Source organism: Eriocheir sinensis, chromosome 9 (assembly GCF_024679095.1).
Source record: "Eriocheir sinensis breed Jianghai 21 chromosome 9, ASM2467909v1, whole genome shotgun sequence".
Lineage (NCBI taxonomy): Eukaryota > Metazoa > Arthropoda > Malacostraca > Decapoda > Varunidae > Eriocheir > Eriocheir sinensis.
The window spans coordinates 24,974,957-24,998,956 of NC_066517.1; the positions used below are offsets into that span (position 1 = coordinate 24,974,957).

The 24,000-nt window shown below is 40.9% G+C and overlaps 1 protein-coding gene and 1 long non-coding RNA gene across 2 annotated transcripts in view; both read left to right on the forward strand.

The window, feature by feature from the left end:
* LOC126996304 (lachesin-like) overlaps positions 1 to 9,589 on the forward strand; it is a 32,348-nt gene extending 22,759 nt beyond the window's left edge. The window contains exons 7-8 of the mRNA XM_050856681.1: positions 1,411 to 1,629; positions 8,641 to 9,589. Coding sequence (XP_050712638.1) covers positions 1,411 to 1,629; positions 8,641 to 8,747 — 326 coding nt within the window. The 3' untranslated portion in view covers positions 8,748 to 9,589. The remainder of the gene's footprint in view (positions 1 to 1,410; positions 1,630 to 8,640) is intronic.
* A 1-nt stretch (position 9,590) lies between these two features.
* LOC126996233 (uncharacterized) overlaps positions 9,591 to 24,000 on the forward strand; it is a 49,947-nt gene continuing 35,537 nt past the window's right edge. Inside the window, exons 1-2 of the long non-coding RNA XR_007751113.1 lie at positions 9,591 to 11,907; positions 13,636 to 13,724. This is a non-coding gene — a long non-coding RNA (uncharacterized LOC126996233). The remainder of the gene's footprint in view (positions 11,908 to 13,635; positions 13,725 to 24,000) is intronic.

The window sequence follows — 24,000 nt, forward strand, 5'->3', positions numbered from 1 at the left end:
TGTTCTCTGTGTGTGTGTGTGTGTGTGTGTGTGTGTGTGTGTGTGTGTGTGTGTGTGTGTGTTATTGCCAATGTTGTGTGTATTTATGTGTATGTCTGAATGTATGTATGCAAATCCTTTTTTCTCTATACTCTATTTCTTAACAAGGCTCCATAAATGTATATATATATGGTAATGTATCAATGTATTATCCTCTTATGCATGTATATATTTACGTGTGTATGCTCTTGTGATTCCGTGGAGTTCCTGCAAGAATCTTTGGTGTATTAACTGCCTCGCACTTTTTTATTACGAGCGCTGTGAGGTTTGTTTTGGTTGGTGTGTGTGTTCGGGGGGCGGAGGGGGCCGTGTGTGTGTTGGGGGGGAGGTTCGTTTTGAGGGAGGGGAAGGATAGGGTGTTATCCAGCTTGTTTCTTGTGGACATGTGGGAGTGAGGCAGCGCTGTGTCCTTGTCGCTTCTCTTTTCAACACTGCTTTTTTTCGGCTGAGTGTTGGCCCAGAGTCATTGTGGAAACTGGTATTACAAAGGTCAAGGATTGGTGAGGTTATTGAGACCATGAAATTCAACACTACTAAAACAACTGCTGGAGACGATACTGAACCCTAAGGAAACTGATTAAGCGTGAAATTAGATAAGAAGTTTCCAGTTAAGATTTAAAGATAAGGATAAGTCAGAAAGGTTTAGTGTAGATTGGGACATATTGGTGTTACTTAGAGATGTTTTAAGGAACTGATTATGTATATTGGACGTTCATTTTTTTTTTTTTTTTTTTTATTTTTTTTTTATTTTTTTATTTTTTTACATCTCAGCCTATAGCGCCGGTAGCTTTCTTCAGGGGCCTAGCTGGTGGTCGGCCCGAGCCCATTATGGCGCAGGCAATTTTTATAGTGACGCCAGTTATGTATAAAATTGTTATATAGGAGTAGCTTTAAGCCGGGAGCAGCGACGGGCCAAATTTGCGGCTTTACCGTGTACCTTCGATGGGTCAAATTTCTGCCATGATATAAACCTCCCAAAATAGATGATGCATAAACTGATCACACATGCGTTGATATATATTATGAAATGGTTTGTGTGAGTGATGATTCTTTCTCATTATTTTACTTAGAGGGGCCTTTAACTTAATCTAACCCTAGCCTAACCTAAGTAACATGACCCCCGCAGCTACCGGGTTAAGGAATTGATTGAGGGTATATTGAGTGATGCAAGTATACTCATTTAGACGTAAGTATGTTTGTATGAGTATATGTATAAACGTGTGTATGAATGCTTATAAAAAGCCTCGCATATTTTTAGACAAGACTCAGAAAATCAATGCCGGAAATTCATACATAAGAACAGACCATTTTCCTTCCCCTCTCGGACAAAAAAGTATGCATAGTTTCTACATAGTTTTCCTCCCTCCACAGAGATAACCACCACCACCACTACCACGACCACCACCACCACCACCACCACGACCACCACCACCACCACCCCGCCGCTCCCCGAGGTCCTCTTGACAGATGAACAAAGATTCCTCTTGGACGGGAAGGTGTTGGAGAAGACTGCCCTCATACACTCTTCCTCCTCCTCCTCTTCTTCTTCCTCCTCTTCCTCCTCCTCCTCCTCCTCCTCTTCGTTGCAAAGTAAGTACCTCCTCCTTTTGGGCCTCCATTTCCATCTCTCTGTCTCGTCCTTCCCTCCCAACACGTCCTCCTCCTCTTCCTCTTCTTCCTCCTCCTCCTCCTCCTGCTCCTGGTCCTCCCAGCACACAACACCTTTCTCGTTCTTTCCTCCTCCTCCTCCTCCTCCTCCTCTTTTTAGCACAGAACTCCTTTTTCTCACCCTCCTCCTCTCCCTCCTCCTCCTCCTCCTCCTCCTCCTACACTTTCCACTCTTCTTTCACGGCCTCTTTCTTTCTCTCCAGCCTCTCCCACCCCCTCCTCCTCCTCTTCCGTCAGCATGAGTTAGCGGCATGCTCGTGTTCCTGGCAGTAGTGTAGACATTCGTTGGGTGGCTGACGGGTGGTTGCAAGGCCCGCGTGAGAAGGTGATGCAGTGATTCTAATCTTTCATAAGGCGCGCAAATTCTAATCCCTTTTAAGTTCACCACCACCACCACCACCGACACCACTACTTCTTCACTGCACTACTCTTCTCCAGCTGCTGCCCACCACTTTTTTCTCTTCTCTCTCGTTCTTTCTTTCTCTGTTTTTGTGCGTATGTGTGTGTGTGTGTGTGATTGTTTTCCTGTGGAGGCGGTGTGAAATTTTGGTTCGTGGTGGTGTGTGTGTGTGTGTGTGTGTGTGTGTGTGTGTGTGTGTGTGTGTGTTTGGTTTGGTTTGGTTTGGTTTGGCTTAGTTCCCTTGTGGTTCGTGTGGTGTGGTGTGGTGAAGGTCTGTTTTTTTGTGTGTTGTGGCTGGTGTGGTGATTATTTTTGTAGTAGTGGTAGAAGTAGTAGTAGTAGTAGTAGTAGTAGTAGTGGTAATAGTAATAGTAGCAGTAGTAGTAGTAGTAGTGGTATAGGTTATTGTACTCTGCCAGTCCCTGTTGTAATGTATCAAATGTTATAACGTTTTTTCGTAGTAGTGGTAGTAGTAGCAATAGCAGTAATAGTAGTAGTAGCAGTAATAGTAGTAGTAGTAGTAGTAGTAGTAGTAGTAGCAGTAGCAGTAAATGTTATAGTAGTACTCGTAGCAATCATCCCAAATGTAATATGTCAAATGTCATAATCGGTTTTAGCTGTAAATTAGATAGCAATGACTTTTTGTTTGTGCCATCAGAGGAAGAAAAAAATACCTGGTGTGTGTTGCAAGTTTGTAATTAATTATCACCTCGAAAATTAAGTTAGTGGCGTTAATTAAAGCTGATAGTGTCTGATATTGTTATTATACATTTAAAAGATTATATGCTGTAATATGGCTGTGTAACGGGAAGAGGTATGAGGAGGGTGATAATTGATGGGAAACGTGAATGCAGTATACTAGTTTTTTTTTTTTTTTTTTTTTTTTTTTCCTGGAAAATGTTTGATATTGTTAACAGGTAGAAGTGTGATTATAGACAAAATTAAGATGTAGGAAGATAATCCACAGGTAAAAAGAAATATTAAAGCAGGTGTAGGGAAATTCACTTTATTTTTCAGCACAAGATAGGGTGTCATAATAATATAGTAAGATTATAGAGAAAAATGAACAGTAAGGATTAAGATTAGAGAGGTTAAAAAAAAAGTAAAAATGGGGTAGTCAATATGTTTTCCACCGTTTCATATTAACATAGAAGACATACCTTTGAAACCTACCACCCCTCAACACAACACAAAAATAGAAACACACCGGAAACACCAAAACTAACAGATAGGAACACATGACAAGCAACACAACACAGCAAGCAACACTGGATAGGTGTAGCAAATCGTAAAACACACAAACCAACCCTCAACACAACACTCACAAAATCACACAGGTAACACTAACACTAACAGGTAGCAACACACATAATACATAACATAACATAACAAGCAACACTACTACAACAGGTGCCTCGCAATACAAATAAGCCTTTCCCTTCCCTCCCCCTTCTCTTTTCTCCCCTTCCCTCCCCTTCCCTTTCCCTCTCTTTCCTCTCCTTAACTAACAAACAGAAACACATAAGAAGCAACACAGTATACCAGATAGAAGCACATAATAAGTAACACAACATAACAGGCAACATTCAACATCCGTAGCGACTCGTAAAACAAATAAGCCAGAGGTGAATGTGTTAGGCCAGGTGTTCCTCAGGTGTGATGGGGTCATGGCAGTGCGCGCTAATGGCCCCATGAAAACAGGTGCTAATGGTAGACGTCTGTGTCACGCCAGCTGGAAAAATACCTCTGCCTAACCCGGCCCGTCCGCTGGAAAGGGAGAGGATGGGATGGGATGAAAGGGAGAAGAGGGATGAAGGGAGGAAGGGGATTGAAGAGGAAAGAGGAATAAAGAGAAGGAGCAAGAAAGAGAGAGAGCACGAGAGGGAAAAAGATGAGAAGGGAAAGAAAAGGAGGAAAGGGAAGGAAGAGAAGATATATTGGGGGTTGGAAAGGTAGAAAGAAAGGAATGGAGAGGGGAAAGGGAAGGAAAAAAGAGGAAGGGGGGATATAAGGGAAAGGAAAGGAAGGAAGAAAGGGAGATAAGAGGTAATAGAGAGGAAGAAAGTAAGGGAAAAGAAAGGGTGGGACGAAAGTGGAAAGAGGGAAGGAAGAGAGGAAGACAGTAAAGGAGAGGAAGAAAAAGGAGATACAGAGAGAGAGAGAGAGAGAGAGAGAGAGAGAGAGAGAGAGAGAGAGAGAGAGAGAGAGAGAGAGAGAGAGAGAGAGAGAGACTTGCAGGCCAAAATTATCACCGGTATGAAGACTTTGCATAAAACACGACGCCGCCGCAAGACCAGGATGTGTTAGGACCGTCGGGCGGCACGTGTGAGGGCGATACCGTACGTCTGGCGGCCGATCATGCTTTACTTTTATGATTTGCGAGTAAAAGAGATAGAGGAAATAACTTACCGTATGTTTTTGGGGTTTATATGAGCGATAGTAATGATATGGATGGAAATAATGATAATGGTGAGAAAATCAGTATATGTTTGTTTAAGGTTTACTTGATCAAGAATAGTAATAAAAAGGATGATGTTGATATTAATGATGATAATAATAATGAGAATAAGAATAACAAGAAGAAAATAAGTTGACGAAGAAGAAGAGGAAGCAGGAAGAAAGAAAAAAAGAAAGAAAGAAAGAAAGAAAAAGAAGAAAAAGAACAAAAGAAATGAAAATAAAAATACCAATAATAATAAGAAAAACAAGAAGAACAAAAAGAATAAGAACAAAAAAATAAAAAAAATAACAGTAATAAGAATAACAATAATAACATAAAGAACTAAAAGACAAAAAAAAAACACGAAAAGAAAACTAAAAGAAATAATAACAAAACATTTTAATAATCTCACTGCAGATGCTGAACAGACAGACGCAGAGGGAGAGAGAGAGCAATATATTAGAACATCCTGTCGAGCCTGCCCTGCGTGTGTGTGTGAGTGTGTGTGTGTGTGTGTGTGTGTGTGTGTGTGTGTGTATTGGACTGGAGAACATTAACCATAACTCAGTCGAGGCAACATTTGGGTCGTACGCCAGCCAGGGAAGTGAACCCGGCACTGGGAAGGGATGTTGTTGCATCTTACACATATAATAAACGTTGCCGGGCCCGTAGCCTTAAACGTTTCGGCGCCTCAGCACACTTATATTTGACAGTGCTTTCGTAGGCGTTGTTGGGGGACATTTCCAGGGGTAGTTTAAAGACCCTGGTGGTAGTCTGACCCTTCTTCTGTGCCATGAACCTAAGAAACATATATTTGACAGGCTCTCGTAGGAGTTTCGGGCATTTCCAGGGGTAGTTTAAAGACCCTGGTGGTAGTCTGACCCTTCTTCTGTGCCATGAACCTAAGAAACATATATTTGACAGGCTTTCGTGGGAGTTGTGGGTATTTCCAGGGGTAGTTCTATGACCGTGTGGTAGTCTGACCCTTCTTCTGTACCAGGAATTTAAGAAACATATTTGACAAGGCTTTCGTAGGAGTTTTGAGCATTTCCAGGGGTGGTTTTAGGATCCTGGTGGTAATTTAACCCTTCTTCTGTACCATGAACCTAAGAAACATATATTTGACAGGCTTTCGTGGGAGTTTTGGGTATTTCCAGGGGTAGTTCTATGACCGTGTGGTAGTCTGACCCTTCTGTACCAGGAATCTAAGAAACATATTTGACAAGGCTTTCGTAGGAGTTTTGGGCATTTCCAGGGGTAGTTTAGTGACCGTGGTGGTAGTCTGACCCTTCTTCTATACCGGAAACCTAAGAATCACATATCTGACAAGGCTTTCGTAGGAGTTAAAGGCATTTCCTGGGGTAGTTTTATGACCGTGTGGTAGTCTGACCCTTCTTCTGTACCAGGAATTTAAGAAACATATTTGACAAGGCTTTCGTAGGAGTTTTGGGCATTTCCAGGGGTAGTTTAGTGGCCCTGGTGGTAGTTTAACCCTTCTTCTGTGCCATGAACCTAAGAAACATATATTTGACAAGGCTTTCGTAGGAGTTTTGGGCATTTCCAGGGGTAGTTTAGTGACCCTGGTGGTAGTTTGACCCTTCTTCTGTGCCATGAACCTAAGAAACATATTTGACAAGGCTTTCGTGGGAGTTTTGGGCATTTACAGGGGTAGTTTTATATACCAGGAGCCTAAGAAACACATATTTGACAAGGCTTTCGTGGGAGTTTAGGGCATTTCCAGGCCTAGTTTTAGGACCCTGGTGGTAGTCTGACCCTTCTTCAGTACCATGAACCTAAGGAAACAATCATTATTCTTAAACATATCGGCCCACAAGCATTTCCAGCGGTAGTTTAATGACCCTGGTGGTATTTTGACCCATCTTCTGTACCGGGAACCTAAAAACACACTCATTAGAACCCGATTGACCTCCTTTTTGGCCTTCCTAAATAGTTAACCCGGTAGCAGCGACGGGCCAAATTCGTGGCTTTACCGTGTACCAGCGACGGGTCACATTTTTGCCATGATATAAACCCCCAAAAAATAGACGATACATAAACTGATCACAAAATGCGTTGATATATATATTATGAAGTGGTTTGCAAGACCGATGAATTTTTTCTATTTAATTCGCTTAGAGGGGCCTTTAAGAAACATGATCCCCGCAGCTACCGGGTTAATGATGTGAGAGGCGGAAGCGTCTGGGAATACCAACCTCAGCTTCAATTTCCATCTCACGAGGAAATACAGACGTCGCTTCCTGCTCCGCCGCTGCGTGTGTGTTAACGGGCTATGGGTGTTGCTGTCCCTAACGACTTAAGGCTAAAAAATTCTTCATTCATATTCTCTTATTTATTATTATTTCTCTCCTCCCTCCCTTCCTTCACTCACTCCACTTCCCTCTCCTCTTCTCTCCCTCCCATTCGTTCCCTTTCCTCCCGTTCCCTCCCTTCGTTTACCCTCCCGTTCCGTTCCCTTCCTTCTCCTTCCCTCCCCTTCCCTTAAACTTCTCTCCCTTCCCTCTCCTTCCTCTCCTTCCCCTTCCCTTCTCTCCCATTCCCTCCCTTCACCTCCCTTTCCCTCTCCTCCCCCCCCTTCTCTCTCCTTCCTTACCCTCATCTCCCCTTCCCTTCCTACCCTTCCCCTCCCATCCCTACCCATCCTTACCCTACCCTACCCTACCCTCCCTTCCTTTCCCTTCCCTTCCCTTCCCCTCCCCTCCTCTTCCCCTCCCGTCCCATCCCCTTCCATCCCTCCCCTCCCTTCCCTCCCTTTCCCCCCCTCCCCCAGGTTCAACCGCCCCCCCTACCGACGCCGCCCCCCACCGCTATATACAGGACGTGGCCCCCCCCAGTGACCCCCGCCCCCGCCCCCTCCACCCCGGTGAGTGCCCCACCCCCCCTCTCTGACCCCTATTGTGGCCCTGAAATAGTGACCTGTTGACCTTTGACCCCGTAGCACCGACTCGCATTTTGGGCTTCAAGTTGTAGTAGTAGCAGTAGCAGTAGTAGTAGTAGTAGTAGTAGTAGTAGTAGTAGTAGTAGTAGTAGTAGTAGTAGTGTTGGTAGTAGTAGTGGTGGTGGCGGTGGTGGTAGTAGTAGTTGTAGTAGTAGTAGTAGTAGTAGTATGGTAGTAGTAATAGTAGTAGTAATAATAATGTTAATACGAATAAGAATAATGTTATGCTAAATATAGAAAAAAATACGTTAGTTGGCGCTTGAAAACCCATTTGAAACCGTATTTTCGTGTTTTTACTATGCTTTTGTTCGGCATTTGATAGTTTCGTAATTGCATCATCGCTTACGTCTGTCTGTCTGTCTGTCTGTCTGTCTGTTAACCCCCAGTGTTTCCACCTCAGTCTATATGTCTATTTGTCTATGCTTATTCGTGTGTACCTAGCTTATTCATCTACCTTTGCTAATCCTTTATGTGAGAACCAGTATTTCCTCTAGTCTGTATGTCTATTTGGTCAAGGTTATTCGTGTATCTATCTATTTATCCACCTTAGTCAATCCTTTACAATGTTTCCACCAGCCGCACATACACACACACACACACACACACACACACACACACACACACACACACACACAAACACACACACGGTCCATTCTCAGACACACTTTTCAATCTAACTTAGTCACCCCTAAATGAGTGGTACAAGGCTTCTACCTCAGTTTGTATTTCTATTAGTCTATGCTATTCGTGTACCTATTCACTTATCTACCTCTGAAAACCCTTTACGACGTTTCCTCACACACACACACACACACACACACACACACACACACACGGTTCATTCATATATACACACTTTTCAACCCTCAGACAACCCCAAATGGAAGCTACAATGTTTATGACTCAATCTATTTCAATTTTTCTATGATCATTCCTGCGTATCTCTCTCCATAAATATCTACTTTTATCAACCCTTTACAACGTTTCCACCAGTCAGTCACACACACCCCACACACACATGGGCCATTCACAGATACACCAACACATTTACCCTTTCCCGCGTACAACATTTCACACTCGGTGCCCAAATTAGAAGTCCATTCCACGTTATAATCTAATCTTCTCATTTTCCGGCAGAAGGGACGGGCGGAGGGTCGAGTGTGCTGGGGCTGGCCTGTCTGCTGCCCTGCCTCTCCTGCTGCTGCCTCGGCCTCTGCGTCCTCCTCACTCTCCTGCTGGGGTAGTCAGGGGGTTCTTAGGCGACGGGAGGACACAAGAACGCGGCCTCAACGACATCATGCCACGACACTCCACGACACTTCCGTTGTTTACTCCTGTCACTCCTGTCGTGTTGTGTGTAGTGCGTTCAGGATAGCTTGGCGAAATGGCTCCTCCTCTTCCTCCTCCTCCTCCTCCTCCTCCTCTTCTGTTTCAAGCCTTGCCGTTTATATATACAGTGAGTTATGATTAATTTGGCGCCCAGCTCCTCCTCCTCCTCTTCTACGATGGATTTTTGTGCTACATGAGAGAGAGAGAGAGAGAGAGAGAGAGAGAGAGAGAGAGAGAGAGAGAGAGAGAGAGAGAGAGAGAGAGAGAGAGAGAGAGAGAGAGAGAGAGAGAGAGAACTTTACATTGTTAAAAGAAAAAATACATGTGAGGAGAAAGAAAAGAGGACCATAAAAACACGTGAAATAATAATGATAATAATAATAATAATGTGTGTGTGTGTGTGTGTGTGTGTGTGTGTGTGTGTGTGTGTGTGTGTGTGTGCAGACAGGAACGAAATATTAAGGCACTAAAAAATACAGCAGACAAAAAAACGAGAATATAACAACATAAAAAGTGAAAATTGTAGAACGAGGCAAGAGTAATGGAAAACGTGGATACTGGGATGAAAATAAGAAAGAAATAATGAGAGAGAGAAAGAAGAAACAATGGAAGGCGATGTGTTTGTGTGTGTGTGTGTGTGTGTGTGTGTGGACGGCAAAAATGTGATGCTTTGATCGTGTGAAGGAAAATAAACTGACAAATAATGGAAAGGAAAAGAAAAAGAAGGAAAGGAAGGAAAGGAAAGGAAAAGGAACTAAAAGAAGGGAAAGATAAGGAAAGAAAAGTGAAGGAAAATGAGCTAAAAAAATGGAAAAATAAAGGAAATGAAATAAAAGGAAGGGAAATAAAGGAATATAAGCTAAAAATGAAGGAAAATAAACTAGAAAAATAAAGGAAATGAAAGAAAACAAAGAAAGACAAGGGAAATTAAACTAAAAATAAAGGAAAATGTGATCGAGGAAGTTTATAAAAAAATGGAAATTGTACAGAAAGTCGAGAATGCAAAGAAAACAATACGAAACAAAAGACAGTAAAAGGCGCCATGTGTGTGGGAGCGAAAAATCAAATGGAAAAAACCAAGTAAAGAAGAAAATGAAACCGAGAATACAAGAAAGAAAACGAAAGAAACACAAAACTTCAAAACAATGGAGGAAAACGGGAAACACAGAGGAAGGGGAAGAAGCAAAAATAATGACTTCTTCCTCCTCCACCTCCTCTTCCCTCTCCTCCACCCCGAACACTTAACTAATGTATGGAATGTGAGTGTGGAGGAGGGAAGAAAAGGAAGGGAGGGAAAAGGAAAGAAGTGCAAGAAAACGAAACAAATGAGAGAAATGCGAGAAGCGAAAGGAAAATTAGAGACAGAAAGATTAACTAATGTGAGTGTGGAGGAGAAAGGGGGAACTAAAGAAGACTGAAAACGAAGCAGAAGAAAAGAAAACGAGAGAGCAAACGAAATGAAAGGAATATAAGGAAAACAGGAGGATAAGAAACTATGGGAAAAAAACCCACTTAGATAACGTAATGTGGAGGCGAAACGGAATAAAAGTTGAGATAGAGGAAAATAATAGATGAAAAAAACTGTGCGAAGAAGAGGAGAGGGGGAAAGAAGGGGACAAAAAAGAGTGAAATGGAAAAATATGAAGCAGATGAAATAAATACAAAAAATATATACAGGGAAAAAAATACTATTAGAAAGAACGTACGGAAAAGTTATTAAATGCAAATGCGAAGGAGAGGAGCGGAGAGGGGAGGGGAAAGAAGAAGAGGAGAAGAGAGAGTAAAAAGGAAAACTAATTAATGGAGCAGATGAAATAATACAAGAAAGATATACACGAAAAAAAAACTAGTAAAAAACACGTACAGGAAAGCAAGTTAGTTAATGTGATATACGTGTGAGGGAGAGGAGAGGACAGGGATAAAGAAGAAAATTAAAGGAGTGAAACGGAAAGAATAAACCAAATAAAAATAAATACAAGAAAGATATACATGAAAAAAAACTATTTAAAAGCCTAAACAAAAAAGTTATTTAATGTATTTGTGAAGGAGAGGAGGAGAAGAGAAGGAAGAGGAAAGAAAGACTGCAAGAAAAAACTGAAGCAGATGAAGAAAAAAACACGAGAAATAAAAAAGGATAATTTGAAACCGTGCAGACAGTGTGAAATTAAAAGTAAGTTGATATGACAGACAAACGATATAATGCCTTAGAAGTATTATCCACAGACGATCTAGAGACAAACAGATCTTGGGATGAAAAATGAAAACGAAGCAGAAAAGAGAAAAATAGCAGTTAGTTAATTCTTAAGGTCACATACACAGTTAATTAGAGTGCGATAGAGTGTGTTTGGGGTTAATGAATGGTAGTGCGAGATGGATAATTACTTGGGAAGATTAGGAGAAAGCAGAGGATAAAGGAGAAGAGAAAGACAGAGATAAGTGAAAAAGTGAGTTTGTCAATGGAGAGCGTTTGTGTGAAGGGAAACTATTATACGATGTTTGAATTTGAGAATAGTAAAAGAGAACAGAGGATAAAGGAGAAGGAGATAAATGCAAAGAGGATAAAAAAAAAACACAGAAGGTGACTTTAATAACGGAGTGAAAGAGTGAAGGAAAATTGAGACAAAATGAATGAAAATGAGGTCAAGAGAAGAGGGTATGTAAATAATGAAAGAAATACGAAGAGAATCACAAACCACGTAAACAGTAAGTGAATTTAGTGAAGTGTTTATGGAATGAAAAACAGTTATAAGAACGATGAATTTAAGAATATAAAGAGAAAAACAGAAGAACTGGAAATAATGAAAGAAATGCAAAGAGAATCAGAAACTACATGTCCAGTACGTGAATTTAGTGATGAGAAAATACTAAGAGAAAAACAGAAGAAATGGAAATAATGAAAGAGACAAAGGGAATCGGAAACTACATGTCCAATACGTGAATTTAGTGATGAGTTTGTGTGATGAAAACAATTCTAAAAACGATGACTTAGAGATTACTGACGACAATACATACGATAGCATTACAAAGAAGACCAGAACCCAAGCCCTCACGAGATACATACATACAGGAAACCATGTGAGTGAATTCTGTAACTAGATAAAAAAAAAAATAGAAATACAGGTAAAAAAATAACACTACTAACCCACCTTTGAAGTAATTATTTGAACTCCCTGACGCTCTACTAACCAAAATAAAAACACGTGAAAAGGAAACAACCGCACGTGTAACATTGAGAAACTAAGAAAAAAATGCAACACTAACTAGACGTAACTTCGACTAACTATCGTGGCCGCGTGGAAACTCCCTAACAAACCTACAACGGACAGACAGACACAGGGAGGGAGAGACAGATGGACAGATGGACACAGATATGCACAGACAGATATACAACCAGACAAGTAGAGACAGAGATACACAGATAGGGGAATAGAAGCAGAAAGAGACAGATGGACGATAGAGACAGATAAAGACAGAAGGGGCAGAGAGAGAGAGAGACAGTTAGACGAATAGAGACAGAAAGACAGACAAGAAACAAGACATGAACAGAGACAGAACGAGACAGATAAACGTATAGAGAGAGATAAAAACAGACAGGAACAGACAAAAACAGATGGACAGAAGGGAAGAAAGACGGACAGACAGATAGAGACAGGGATTCACAGTTGGACGAATGCAGACAGAGATACAGATAGCCAGACAAAGAGAGACAGATAGAGGAATAGAGGAAGGTGAAAACAGACAGGAACAGGGAAAAGCAAATGGACAGAAGGGTGGACGGAGACACAGGCAGGCGAATGAAGACAGAGAGGGAGTGAGACAGCTTAACGGATAGACAGAGAGACAGACATCAGTGAACAGACAGACATAGAAGATCAAAAGGCAATATAGACAGACAAACAGAGATAGACAGACGGGAAAGTATGCAGACAAACAGACAAAACAAACGTAAAAAAACACAGACTAGACAAACAAACAAACAGAAAGCCGAAACAAAAGAAGGACAAAAGGAAAGAACGAAGAAAGAAAGAACGAAATAAAAGGAAGACAGACAAACACACACACACACACACACACACACACACACACACACACACACACACACACACACACACACACACACACACACAGAGCAGGACCATTCTTGTTGCTGCATAATAGCGTCCCGCACGTGTTCTCGAGCTAATTAGTGACCTGGCTTGACCTGACTTGACCTGAAACTGCCTGGGAAAGAGAATAATAGTTTGCCAGACCGTTTGTTTGTGGGAGGGGGGGTTGTTGTTGTTGTTGTTTTCTTTTTGTTTTCCGCTTTTGTTCTCTTGTCTTTTTGTTGTTGTTGTTGTTGTTGTTGTTGTTGTTTCCCTTCTTGCTTTTGATCTGATGTTTTATTTTTCTTTAGTGAATGTTTTTTTTTTTTTTTTGTGATGAATAATGTTATTTTTTTCTGTGTAGTAATAGTAGTGTGTAGTAGTAGTAGTAATAGTAGTAGTAGTAGTAAAAGTAGTAGTAGTAGTTTATTATTATTATTATTATTATTATTATTATGATTATGATTACCATTATTATTAAGTTATTTGCTTCCTGTCCATTTTTTTCCTTCCATTTCTATTTTTTCTTGCATTGTTTTCGTTCCATTCCCTTCCATTACCATTTTTCTTTCCATTTCCTTCCACTTATATATTTTCCCATCCATTTCCTTCCATTTCCAATTCTTTCCCATGCATTTTTTTTCTTTCATATGATTTTTTCCACTCATAAATTCGTTTCCCATTATTATTTTCCATTCCGTTTCGTTCCACCAATCAGAGGCAGCGACTTACCTGTCCTGACCTGTGATTGGCTGGGAGAAGGGTGACAAGGACGACAAGACACACATGACCTTTCCTTCTGATTTGGTATGTGTTGTTTTTTTGAGTTTCGTTGAGTTGCAGTTTTTTCCTCTTTTATTTCTGTTCAGATATTTTTTCTTTATTAATATGGTCTTTATAGCTATTTCTCACATACCCTCCTTATATTTTTTCTTTATTAATATGTTCTTTAAAGCTATTTCTCACACTCTCTCCTTTTCGTTGAGTTTCCCTTTCTCTCTTTTCTGTTATTCCGTTTTCTTTTATTATATGTCCCTTTTACGTATGCTTCTGTAGTTTCTTTGCTCTTCTGTTGTATTTTGTAGTTCGAGTTTTCTTTCTACTTTAAATTTTTCTTCTATGAGTTTCCCATTTTTTATGCATATTTTTCCCTTAAGGTGAGTTCTATTCCTTTACGGCATTTTTATTGTTTGCATTTCTTTTCCTCATTAAACGCGATATGCTTTTCTTTAATTATGTTGTTATCACAGTTTAGATCGTTCTTTAAATGTCATGCTTTCTACGATCAGCTTTCATCGTTTTTTTTTTATCGTTTCCGCTTCGTTATTGTTTATTTACCGATTAATTTTCGTGTTTTTTTATTAAGTAGCTTCACAGTCTTGCACTTCACACTAGTTGCCTTGGCTGGTTCACTGTCTTGCTTTTCAACGTCCACAATGATTTATTCGGCTTATTTTGGGGAGTTCATTCACAGTCTCGCTCTTCGTTGCCTTAGTTAGCTCATCGTCATGCTTTTCAACGTCCACAATGATTTATTCGGCTTATTTATGGGGGAGTTGTTTCATAGACTTGCTCCTTGCTGCCTTGGTAAGCTCACCGTCATGCTTTTCAACGTCCACAATGATATATTCGGCTTATTTTTGGGGAGTTCTTTCAGTCTCGCTCCTTGCTGCCTTAGTTAGCTCACCGTCATGCTTTTCAACGTCCACAATGATTTATTCGGTCTACTTTTCATTCCTTCATCATGTTTTTCACTATCTCCAGCAACAGGTTGATAAGCGTTTACCTGGACGGAAAAATTCTTCTTCTTTTTTCAATACAAAACAGAAGGGAGGAAAATATCGCTTAATTGAGAAAAGGAAAGACTTTTATTGAATTCTAATTAGCCGAAACCGAAGAGCAACAGACAGACGGACAGACAGACACTCCGTGGCGCTGTGGTGAGCATTCTCGATCCGTAAACAAGAGGCGCTGGGTTCGATTCCCGGCTGAAATGGACGCGGATGACAGAACTACACACGGAGATACAGACACAAAAATCCACAGTATTCTTAAATAGATAGATGGATACATATACTTATTCATAAGGACAAAACCAACTGACACAAACTAACACAGACGGACAGAGAGGCAGACAGACAAAGAGGGAGAGAGAGAGAAACAGGCAGAGACAGACAGAAGCAACTCGACAGAAAGATCAACAAACAGACGAAGAGACAGCTGGAAACAGGACAGTCATAGACAAATATAGACGAGGAAAACAACACGACAGATTGACATACGAATTCATACAAGAAAAAGACAGACAGACAGACAGACAGACATATAAACAAACAGACAGAGGTGAAGAGACAGAAGCAAACAGAACAGACATGGACAAATAATAAAGAAAGGAAAACAAAAACACAGACTGACATACATAGAGGAAAAAAAGATAGACAGACAGACAAATAGACAGACAGACAGACATTACCCTCATCACCTTTTCAACGGCATAACTACAGTGTAACATCGTACATATCGTTAAGTGTTAAGTATCATTATTATGTGTAAATATATGTACGTAAGCACTTATGTATGTATGTATGTATGGGGGAGGCAAGGAAGGGGGAGAGAAATAGATATACACACGCACGCACGCACTCCTATTCCTCCTCCTCCCCCTCCCTGAGTGTGTGTGTGTGTGTGTGTGTGTGTTGAGATGGTGTACAAAATATATCGTAAGCTTAAGAATGTAAACGATAATAGAGTATAATCAACGCAGTATGTATTTTATGTATCTTATGTATTTCTATTATTTTTTTTTTATTTATTTCATGTATTTTTTATATATTTTACTTCGACTTACGAGAACCACTATTAACTTCCTTCTTTTATCATCCCTCTATCGAAACAAAGAAAAGAAGATTCGTTGTATAAAAAAGAAGAAACAATAGTAAGCTTTTATTTACTTATTATTTACGTTAGAGTTGTGAAAAAAAAAATAGAGAAAATAATAGAAAAAAACGGTTAATTGGGGGTGTTTGCCATTCCGCGAGTGAAAAACAAAAGAAGATCCGTTGTGTAAAAAGAAGAAACAATAGTAAGCTCTTATTTAGCTCTTATCTACGTTAGAATTGTGAAAATAAAATAATAGAGAAAATAATAGAAAAAACAGGTTAATTGGGGGCGTTCATCATTCCTCGAGTGAAAAAACAAAAGAAAGAAGATTCGTTGTAATAACTAATAGCTAAGAAAAAACAATAGTAAGCTCTTATGTATAGCTATTATTTATGTACTAATTGTGAAAATTGTGAGAATATAATAATAAAGAAATACAAATAGAGACAGGTTAATTTTACGATAAGTTGTTAGTGTGTCAATCTGTTTTCGCCATTCGTAGTAAAAATCTTGTTCTGTCTTTTTCTATATAATTAAGTTCTGAAAAATTATGTGCAAATATAATAGTAATAATGATAATAAAACCAAATATATACAGTTCATTTAAGGCTAAGTTTATCGATATAGTGTGTTCGTTGATCTGTTTTCGGCTTTCGTAGTAAAAAATATCTTGATCGTATTTTACTTAAGTTCTGAAAAATAAAATATGTGTGTCAGGATGTCGCTTCAGAGTTTATTTATATGTAGAGTTAACGAAATATTAATAATCTATCTATGTGTGGGTTGTATGTAAAAGAAAAGAGTTTACATATAGAAGAGAGAGAGAGAGAGAGAGAGAGAGAGAGAGAGAGAGAGAGAGAGAGAGAGAGAGAGAGAGAGAGCATAGGCCTAGGTTAAGCATCACCGCCGCCGCCACCACCGCCGCTGTGTGTCGGGTGGTGTCGGGCTCTCGGTCGTCCACGCGCCTGATGGAGATAATTAATAAAAAAATGTTTCCTAGTGGCGAGAATTTACTGACTTGATCCCCAAAAACTGAGAGAAATGTCCGTTGCTCTTGCTTCTTTCAGTTATGTTATATTTACTCGTGTTGCTTTTGTTTTTTGTTTTTGTTTTTACGTTTCGCCTATGCCTCGTGGTGGGCCTAGTGGTCGGCTCCAGCCCGTTATGGCGCAGGAAAGTGTTCATAGTGGCGCCATCTTGCTTGGGTAAGGCTGCCACCCAGAGCTCATCTTGATCGTCTTTTATAGGGAATCTAAAGTCCGGGTTGATGGATGGTCTTCAGGACGGCATGTGGGTAGTCTTATGCCGTTCATCACTGCCTCCCCCTATATGAATATCTCTTGTTTTTAGTGATATATCCTAATGCAGAAGCTTGCTGTCTTCATTCCCTAAAACGTAAATAATAATAATAATGATAATAATAATAATAATAATAATAATAATAATAATAATAATAATAATAATAACAATAATCGTTGACAAAAAAAATAAAATGAGATAAGAATTCACCCGGTCTCGGCACCCAACCCCTTCAGATAATAAAAATAAATACCTTAAAATAATAATTGCTGGCAAGGAAAGGAAGCTTGTGTCTTTCCAGCAAGGAATTTCTCGAGGGACAAGTTGGGTGAAGGGAAGTGCAAAGTGAACCCGTGAACCGTTTTTATAATGCGTTCAGAGGCGGCGAGTGTGCGGGAGGAGGAAAGGTGGGAAGGAGGGGAGAGGTCAGGTGAAGGAAGGAAGGAAAAAGAGGAAAGAATGAAAGGAAGGGAGAGGATGGAAGTCAAGTACAGGGAAAAAGGGAAAGGATGAGAGTGAAGGAAAGAAGAAAATGAAGGAAAGACAGAAAACAGGAAGGAGTGAAGGAAAGTAGGAATCAAGAAGGAAAGTCAAGTGGAGAGAGGGAGGAGTGGAGAAGAGAGAAGGAATTTAGTGGAGGGACGGAGATAAGATGAGAGAGGGAGAGATGAAAGGAAGGCAGGAGGGAAAACCAAGTAGATAGAGAGAAGGAAAGCAAAGAAGAGATCCAGTATATAATAGGAAGGAGGAGAGGGGAGAGGAGAGAGTGAATATAGTGGAGGGAAAAAGAGAGAGAAGAGAGGGAGATATGATGTGTGGGAGGGATTATGAGAGAGGGAGAGAGAGAGGAGAGCAGGAAAGTAGAGAAAGTGAGGGGAGGAAGAGAAGAAAGAGGGAGATATGATGTAGATAATGAGAGAGAGAGAGAGAGAGAGAGAGAGAGAGAGAGAGAGAGAGAGAGAGAGAGAGAGAGAGAGAGAGAGAGAGAGAGAGAGAGAGAGAGAGAGAGAGAGAGAAGGAGGGCAGGAAAGTAGAGGATTGCAACAGACCGTCCCGAGTTTTGCAGTAAAGGAAGTGAAAAATGGAAATAGTGGTCAACTCGCATTAGGTGGCCAGACGGAGTGTGTGGAAAGTCTGTGTCTGGGCCCCGCGGGACGACGAGGAGGAGGAGAAAGAAGAAGAGGAAGAATAAAGAAAAAGAGAAGATGATCACGACGAGAACGAGGACGAGGGTGAGAAAAAGGAAACAGAGGAAGAAGAAGAAGAAGAAGAAGAAGAAGAAGAAGAAACGAGGATGAAGACGAGGAAGAGGGCGAGGTAGAAAAGGAAGAACAAGAAGAAAAAGAACAAGATAACCAGGATAAGGAACTAGCTGATGGGACAGAGCAAAGAGAAGAAAAAAAAAAGAGGAAGAAGAAGAAGAAGAAACGAGGACGAGGACGAAGACGAGGAAGAGGGCGAGGTAGAGAAGGAAGAAGAACAAGAACAAGAAAAAGAAAAAGAAGATAACCAGGATAAGGAACTTCCTGATGGAACAGAGCAGAGAGAAGAAAAAGAAGAAGAAGAAGAAGACGAAGAAAAAGAAGAAGAAGAAGAAGAAGAAGAAAAAGAAGAAGAAGCAGAAAAAGAAAGCTAAGTAGAAGGCAAAGGAACTGGAGGAGGAGGAGGAAGAGGAGGGGAAAGACAAGTAAGAGGAGGTAGTATACGCAGTTACGAACTCGAGGGAAATGCCATTTGGACTAAACTTCTCGAGGTGGAGGTTTTGCATAATGCAGTTTTATTTTCTCTTTTTTTATTTTCCTCCTCTTTTAAAACCATTGGTGAGGAAAGGATGAAGCTGGCAAATAACAGACAGATAATATATAATCAGACGGAGAAAATATATAGAGTGACTTTGAACCTTTGGTGAGGCCCCATAGAGTATAATGATAGAGGATTTAACACCACGTATGGAGATTAAATTTTACCGTGACATGCAAAGGTATTAACTGGATTGAATGTATTTTTTTCCCTCTTAGATTTCCTCTCTCCCTCCTTCCTTTCCCTTCTTCCTTTTTTTCCTCTCTACCGTGAAATCATAACAATTCTCTATTTTTTTTCTGTAATCTTATTGGCCTATCACCTTCCTTTCCATTCCTTCCTTCCTTGCTTACTATCCTCCTTCTCACCCTTACTATCCATTTTCTTATCCAGTTTCATCGTTCTGCTATATATTATCTTTTCTCTTCCTCCTTTCCATCCCTTCTTCCTATCCTTCCTCCCTGCCTTTTCTCCGCTTCCATCGCTGTTACTCGACCTTTTTAAATTGCCCGAATATTCCATTAAATTTTGAGGTACAATATTTTTTTCTTGGTGACTCGAAAAGCAAACGCTAGACTATTGATGTACTTCTTAAAATCAAAACACAATAGACGTTTAGAAGATTATTTTGGCCACTCACCGATACTTTCTTTGATCGGAGTGGTGATTAGCGGAAAAAATAATGAATCAGTGTTTGTGTGTATAAGAGTACGCGATGGAGTGGGAGAGGCGAGAAGGAGGCAGCAGGCGATCACGGTAAGGGGGACTGTTCTCATCTCGTGTGATAATGAGGACACACTGAAGGAAGTAGACGTTAGTAGAGCATTACTTAACCATCTCTTAGGGACAGAGAATAAGCAGGGAACTCACTGATCTCAACTCGTCGCCTAGGTAAGGAGTTCTTGGGCGAGTGTGTGTGTGTGATCTGAGTCTGGTCTTGTACCCGTTCCATCTATCTGTTTCCATTACTTAAACATTAGAGAGAGAGAGAGAGAGAGAGAGAGAGAGAGAGAGAGAGAGAGAGAGAGAGAGAGAGAGAGAGAGAGAGAGAGAGAGAGAGAGAGAGAGAGAGAGAGAGAGAGAGAGAGAGAGAAACACGCACGTAGCAAACAAAAATATCGACAAGCTGGATTTCCGATGCATTGAAGCTCCGAATGTTTGTTTGAAGCCCTTGAGTGAAGCAGGAGGTGGCTCGTTTTCCTTGCCGTGTGTTGCTCTTGGGCGAGGGGAGACTTGTGGATTAGATAAACACGAACGAAAACGGGAAGAAGGGATGAGAAGGAGGGAGCGAAGAAGGTACAGTATACATAAGAGAAGGACGAGGAAAAGAATGGTATGTTAGGATTGGAAGGTAGAGAGGAAGGATAGGAAGAAAGGGACAGGAAGAAGGGAAGATAGGATAGGAAGGAGGAAGCAAAGATACAGAATAACAGAAGGATGAAATTGGATGAGGGAAAGGATAGTAGGGTAGATAGGAAGGATGGAAGGGAAGAAGGGGAGATGATAAAGAAGAAGAAGGAGAGATAGAGAGAAAGAAATGAATGAGGAGGAGCTAGCAAAGGGAGAGAGGAATGGAAACAGGTAAAGGAAGGATAGAGGGAGAGGGAGAGACTAAACGGAGAGATGGTAGGGATGGAGGAGGATAAACAGTAGAATTGGAAGGTAAGAAAGAAGGAAAGAGAAGGAAGGAAAGAAGGAGAAAGGAGAAAGAAAGATACACGAAGATAAAAATAGTTAAAAAAATGAAAAAAAAGAATAAAGAAATTAAAAAAGAAATACAAACTAGAAAACATTGAACATTTCCCAACTCATCTCTCTCTATCTCTCTCTCTCCATCGACAAGCTTAAAAAAAAGGGGGGGGAGGGGGCAGAAAACATAAAGCCCCTCTCAAAAAAAAAGAAAGAAAAGATTAAAAATGAAAGAAAAAAAGAAGGAAATGATGGCAATGAGTAACAAGCGAACGGTAGGAGAGAGAAAGAGGAAAAATAGGCAAATCAAATCGTCCATCATTTTGAGGAGAATTACGAGGAGATATTACTGAGAGAGAGAGAGAGAGAGAGAGAGAGAGAGAGAGAGAGAGAGAGAGAGAGAGAGAGAGAGAGAGAGAGAGAAAGGAGGGAGAAGAAGAGGAGAATCAAAAGGTACGTAAATGGAGGAGAAAGTGGAGATAAAGAGATGAGATTGGAGGAAAGAGGGAGATGAAGGAAAGTATATGAAGAAGGAAGAGGAGGAGAGGGAGAGAAAGAGAGAGGGAGGGAAAGAGAAAAGGGAGAGAAGGATTAAACGGATCCGGGAAATGAATCTAAGGAGGAGGAGGAGGAGGAGGAGGAGGAGGAGAAGGAGGAGGAGGAGGAGGAGGAGTGTCATGATTTAAAACTTTCCTCCTTTCTCTCTTCTTCCTTCTCTCTTTCCTTCTCTCATTCCTTTTCTCTTTTTCTCCTTCAGTCTCCCATTCTCTCTCCCTCCCTGACGTCTCAAATCATTCTCTCCTCCTCCCTCTCCTCCTCTTCCTCTTTCCCTTCTTTCTCCTCCCCTTCTTCTCTTCCCTTCCTCTCCCTTCCCTTTCCTTCCCTTTCCTTCCTTTCCCGTCCTTTCTTAACTCCTTCCATCTCTCTCCTTTCCCTCCACATCATTACCTCTCCTTCTTTCCTTCCTCCTCCTCCTCCTCCTCCTCCTCACAATAGTTCACAGTTTGTCACAGTCATCTTAAATTCGCTGTTGTGGGATTCAATATTTTATGCATCTATTTTCGCTTTACGTGTATTAATGGAGGAGGAGGAGGAGGAGGAGGAGGTAACGAAGAGGAGGGAAAGGAGAGAGAGATGGAAGGAACTAGGAAAGAAAGGTAAAAGAAGGAAAGGGAATTAAAGGGAAAGGAAAGGAAGGAAAAGGAAAGGGAAAGAAAGGAGAGGGAAAGGGAAGGCAAGAAGATAGGGGAAGGTGGTTGTGGAGATGGAAATGAGGAGGAGGAGAAGAAGAACAAGAACAAGAAAAACAAAAATAGGAACAAAGAAGAACAAGGAGGAGGAAGAGGAGGACTAGGAGAACGTGAAGAGGAGGAGGAGGTGGAGGAAGAGAAACCCATTAATATAACTAACTTGAAAATAAACATAGAAGAACAAAGAAGAACAAGGAGGAGGAAGAGGAGGACGAGGAGAAGGTGAAGGAGGAGGAGGAGGAAGAGGAATACATAGGAAGAGAAACCCATTAATATAACTAACTTGAAAATAAACATAGAAGAACAAAGAAGAATAAAGAGGAGGAAGAGGAGGAGGAGGAGAAGGTGAAGGAGGAGGAGGAGGAAGAGGAATACATAGGAAGAGAAACCCATTAATATAACTAACTTGAAAATAAACAACCCGACGAAGCTCATTATTCAGTGGTCTCAAAAGTACCAAGCATCCCTCACCCTTGACACGTGTGAAGTCCCTCTTGCTTCTACTATTACCTACTATTATTACTATTACTATCACCGTGACTACCTCTACTATCTCGTCTTAGGGGGATAGCCATATAGAGACATCCCCAATCAACAACAGCTATTTCTTATTGAGTTTATTCCATTTGATCAGCGTATAATGTGAGTGAGGTTGATGGTCATAATCTTAAACCTTTTCACGCCCAGACACATATTTGACAAGGCTTTCGTAGGTGTTGTGGGCATTTCCAGGGGTAGTTCTATAACCCTGGTGGTAGTTTTACCCTTCTTCTGTACTGTGAACCTAAGAAACACATACTTGACAAGGCTTTCGTAGGTGTTGTGGGCATTTCCATGGGTAGTTTTATGACCCTGGTGGTAGTTTGAGCCTTCTTCTGTACTGTGAACCTAAGAAACACATACTTGACAAGGCTTTCGTAGGCGTTGTGGGCATTTCCGGGGGTAGTTTTATGACCCTGGTGGTAGTTTGAGCCTTCTTCTGTACTGTGAACCTAAGAAACACATACTTGACAAGGCTTTCGTAGGTGTTGTGGGCATTTCCATGGGTAGTTTTATGACCCTGGTGGTAGTTTGACCCTTCTTCTGTACTGTGAACCTAAGAAACACATACTTGACAAGGCTTTCGTAGGCGTTGTGGGCATTTCCAGGGGTAGTTTTATGACCCTGGTGGTAGTTTGACCCTTCGTCTGTACTATGAACCCAAAAAACACATACTTGACAAGGCTTTCGTAGGTGTTGTGGGCATTTCCAGAGGTAGTTCTATTACCCTGGTGGTAGTTTTACCCTTCTTCTGTACTGTGAACCTAAGAAACACATACTTGACAAGGCTTTCGTAGGCGTTGTGGGCATTTCCAGGGGTAGTTTTATGACCCTGGTGGTAGTTTGACCCTTCGTCTGTACTATGAACCCAAGAAACACATACTTGACAAGGCTTTCGTAGGTGTGGTGGGCATTTCCAGGGGTAGATTTATGACCCTGGTGGTAGTTTGACCCTTCTTCTGTACTATGAACCCAAGAAATACATACTTGACAAGGCTTTCGTAGGCGTTGTGGGCATTTCCAGGGGTAGTTTTATGACCCTGGTGGTAGTTTAATGCTGCTGACACACAAAAATCATCGACAAAATAAACGACAGAAACAAAAACGAGCGATAATAAACGTAAGCCTCAAGAAGAAGAAAGGAAAAAACGTACAGTTGGAGGCAAGGAGAGAAATAATGATAACAGAAAACGGAGCAGATATTAGCCCAGACTTAAATATTCATCCCGCTAACGAAGCTCCGGAGATTAATTGTTCGCCGAGGAATAGAAAAGTTTTTATTTTTTTATTTTTAGGAGAGTGACTTTTTTTTTCTCTCTCTCACGCAGCCAAAGGAGAGTCCGTTAATTAGCCCTCTCTCTCTATCATAAACACTCTCTCTCTCTCTCTCTCTCTGTTTATTTTCCATCGTCATCAGAGAGAGAGAGAGAGAGAGAGAGAGAGAGAGAGAGAGAGCATAAAGGCCACGTCTGAAAGCTAACATTTGATGACGTGAAAGCCTATTTATTTACCTTTCCTCTCTTCTTTCTTTCTCTCCTTCCCTCCTCTCTCTCTCTCTCTCTCTCCTCCTCCTCCCTCTCTGTTATCTCTACTCCACTTCTCCCTGTTTATTCCTTCTTCCCTTT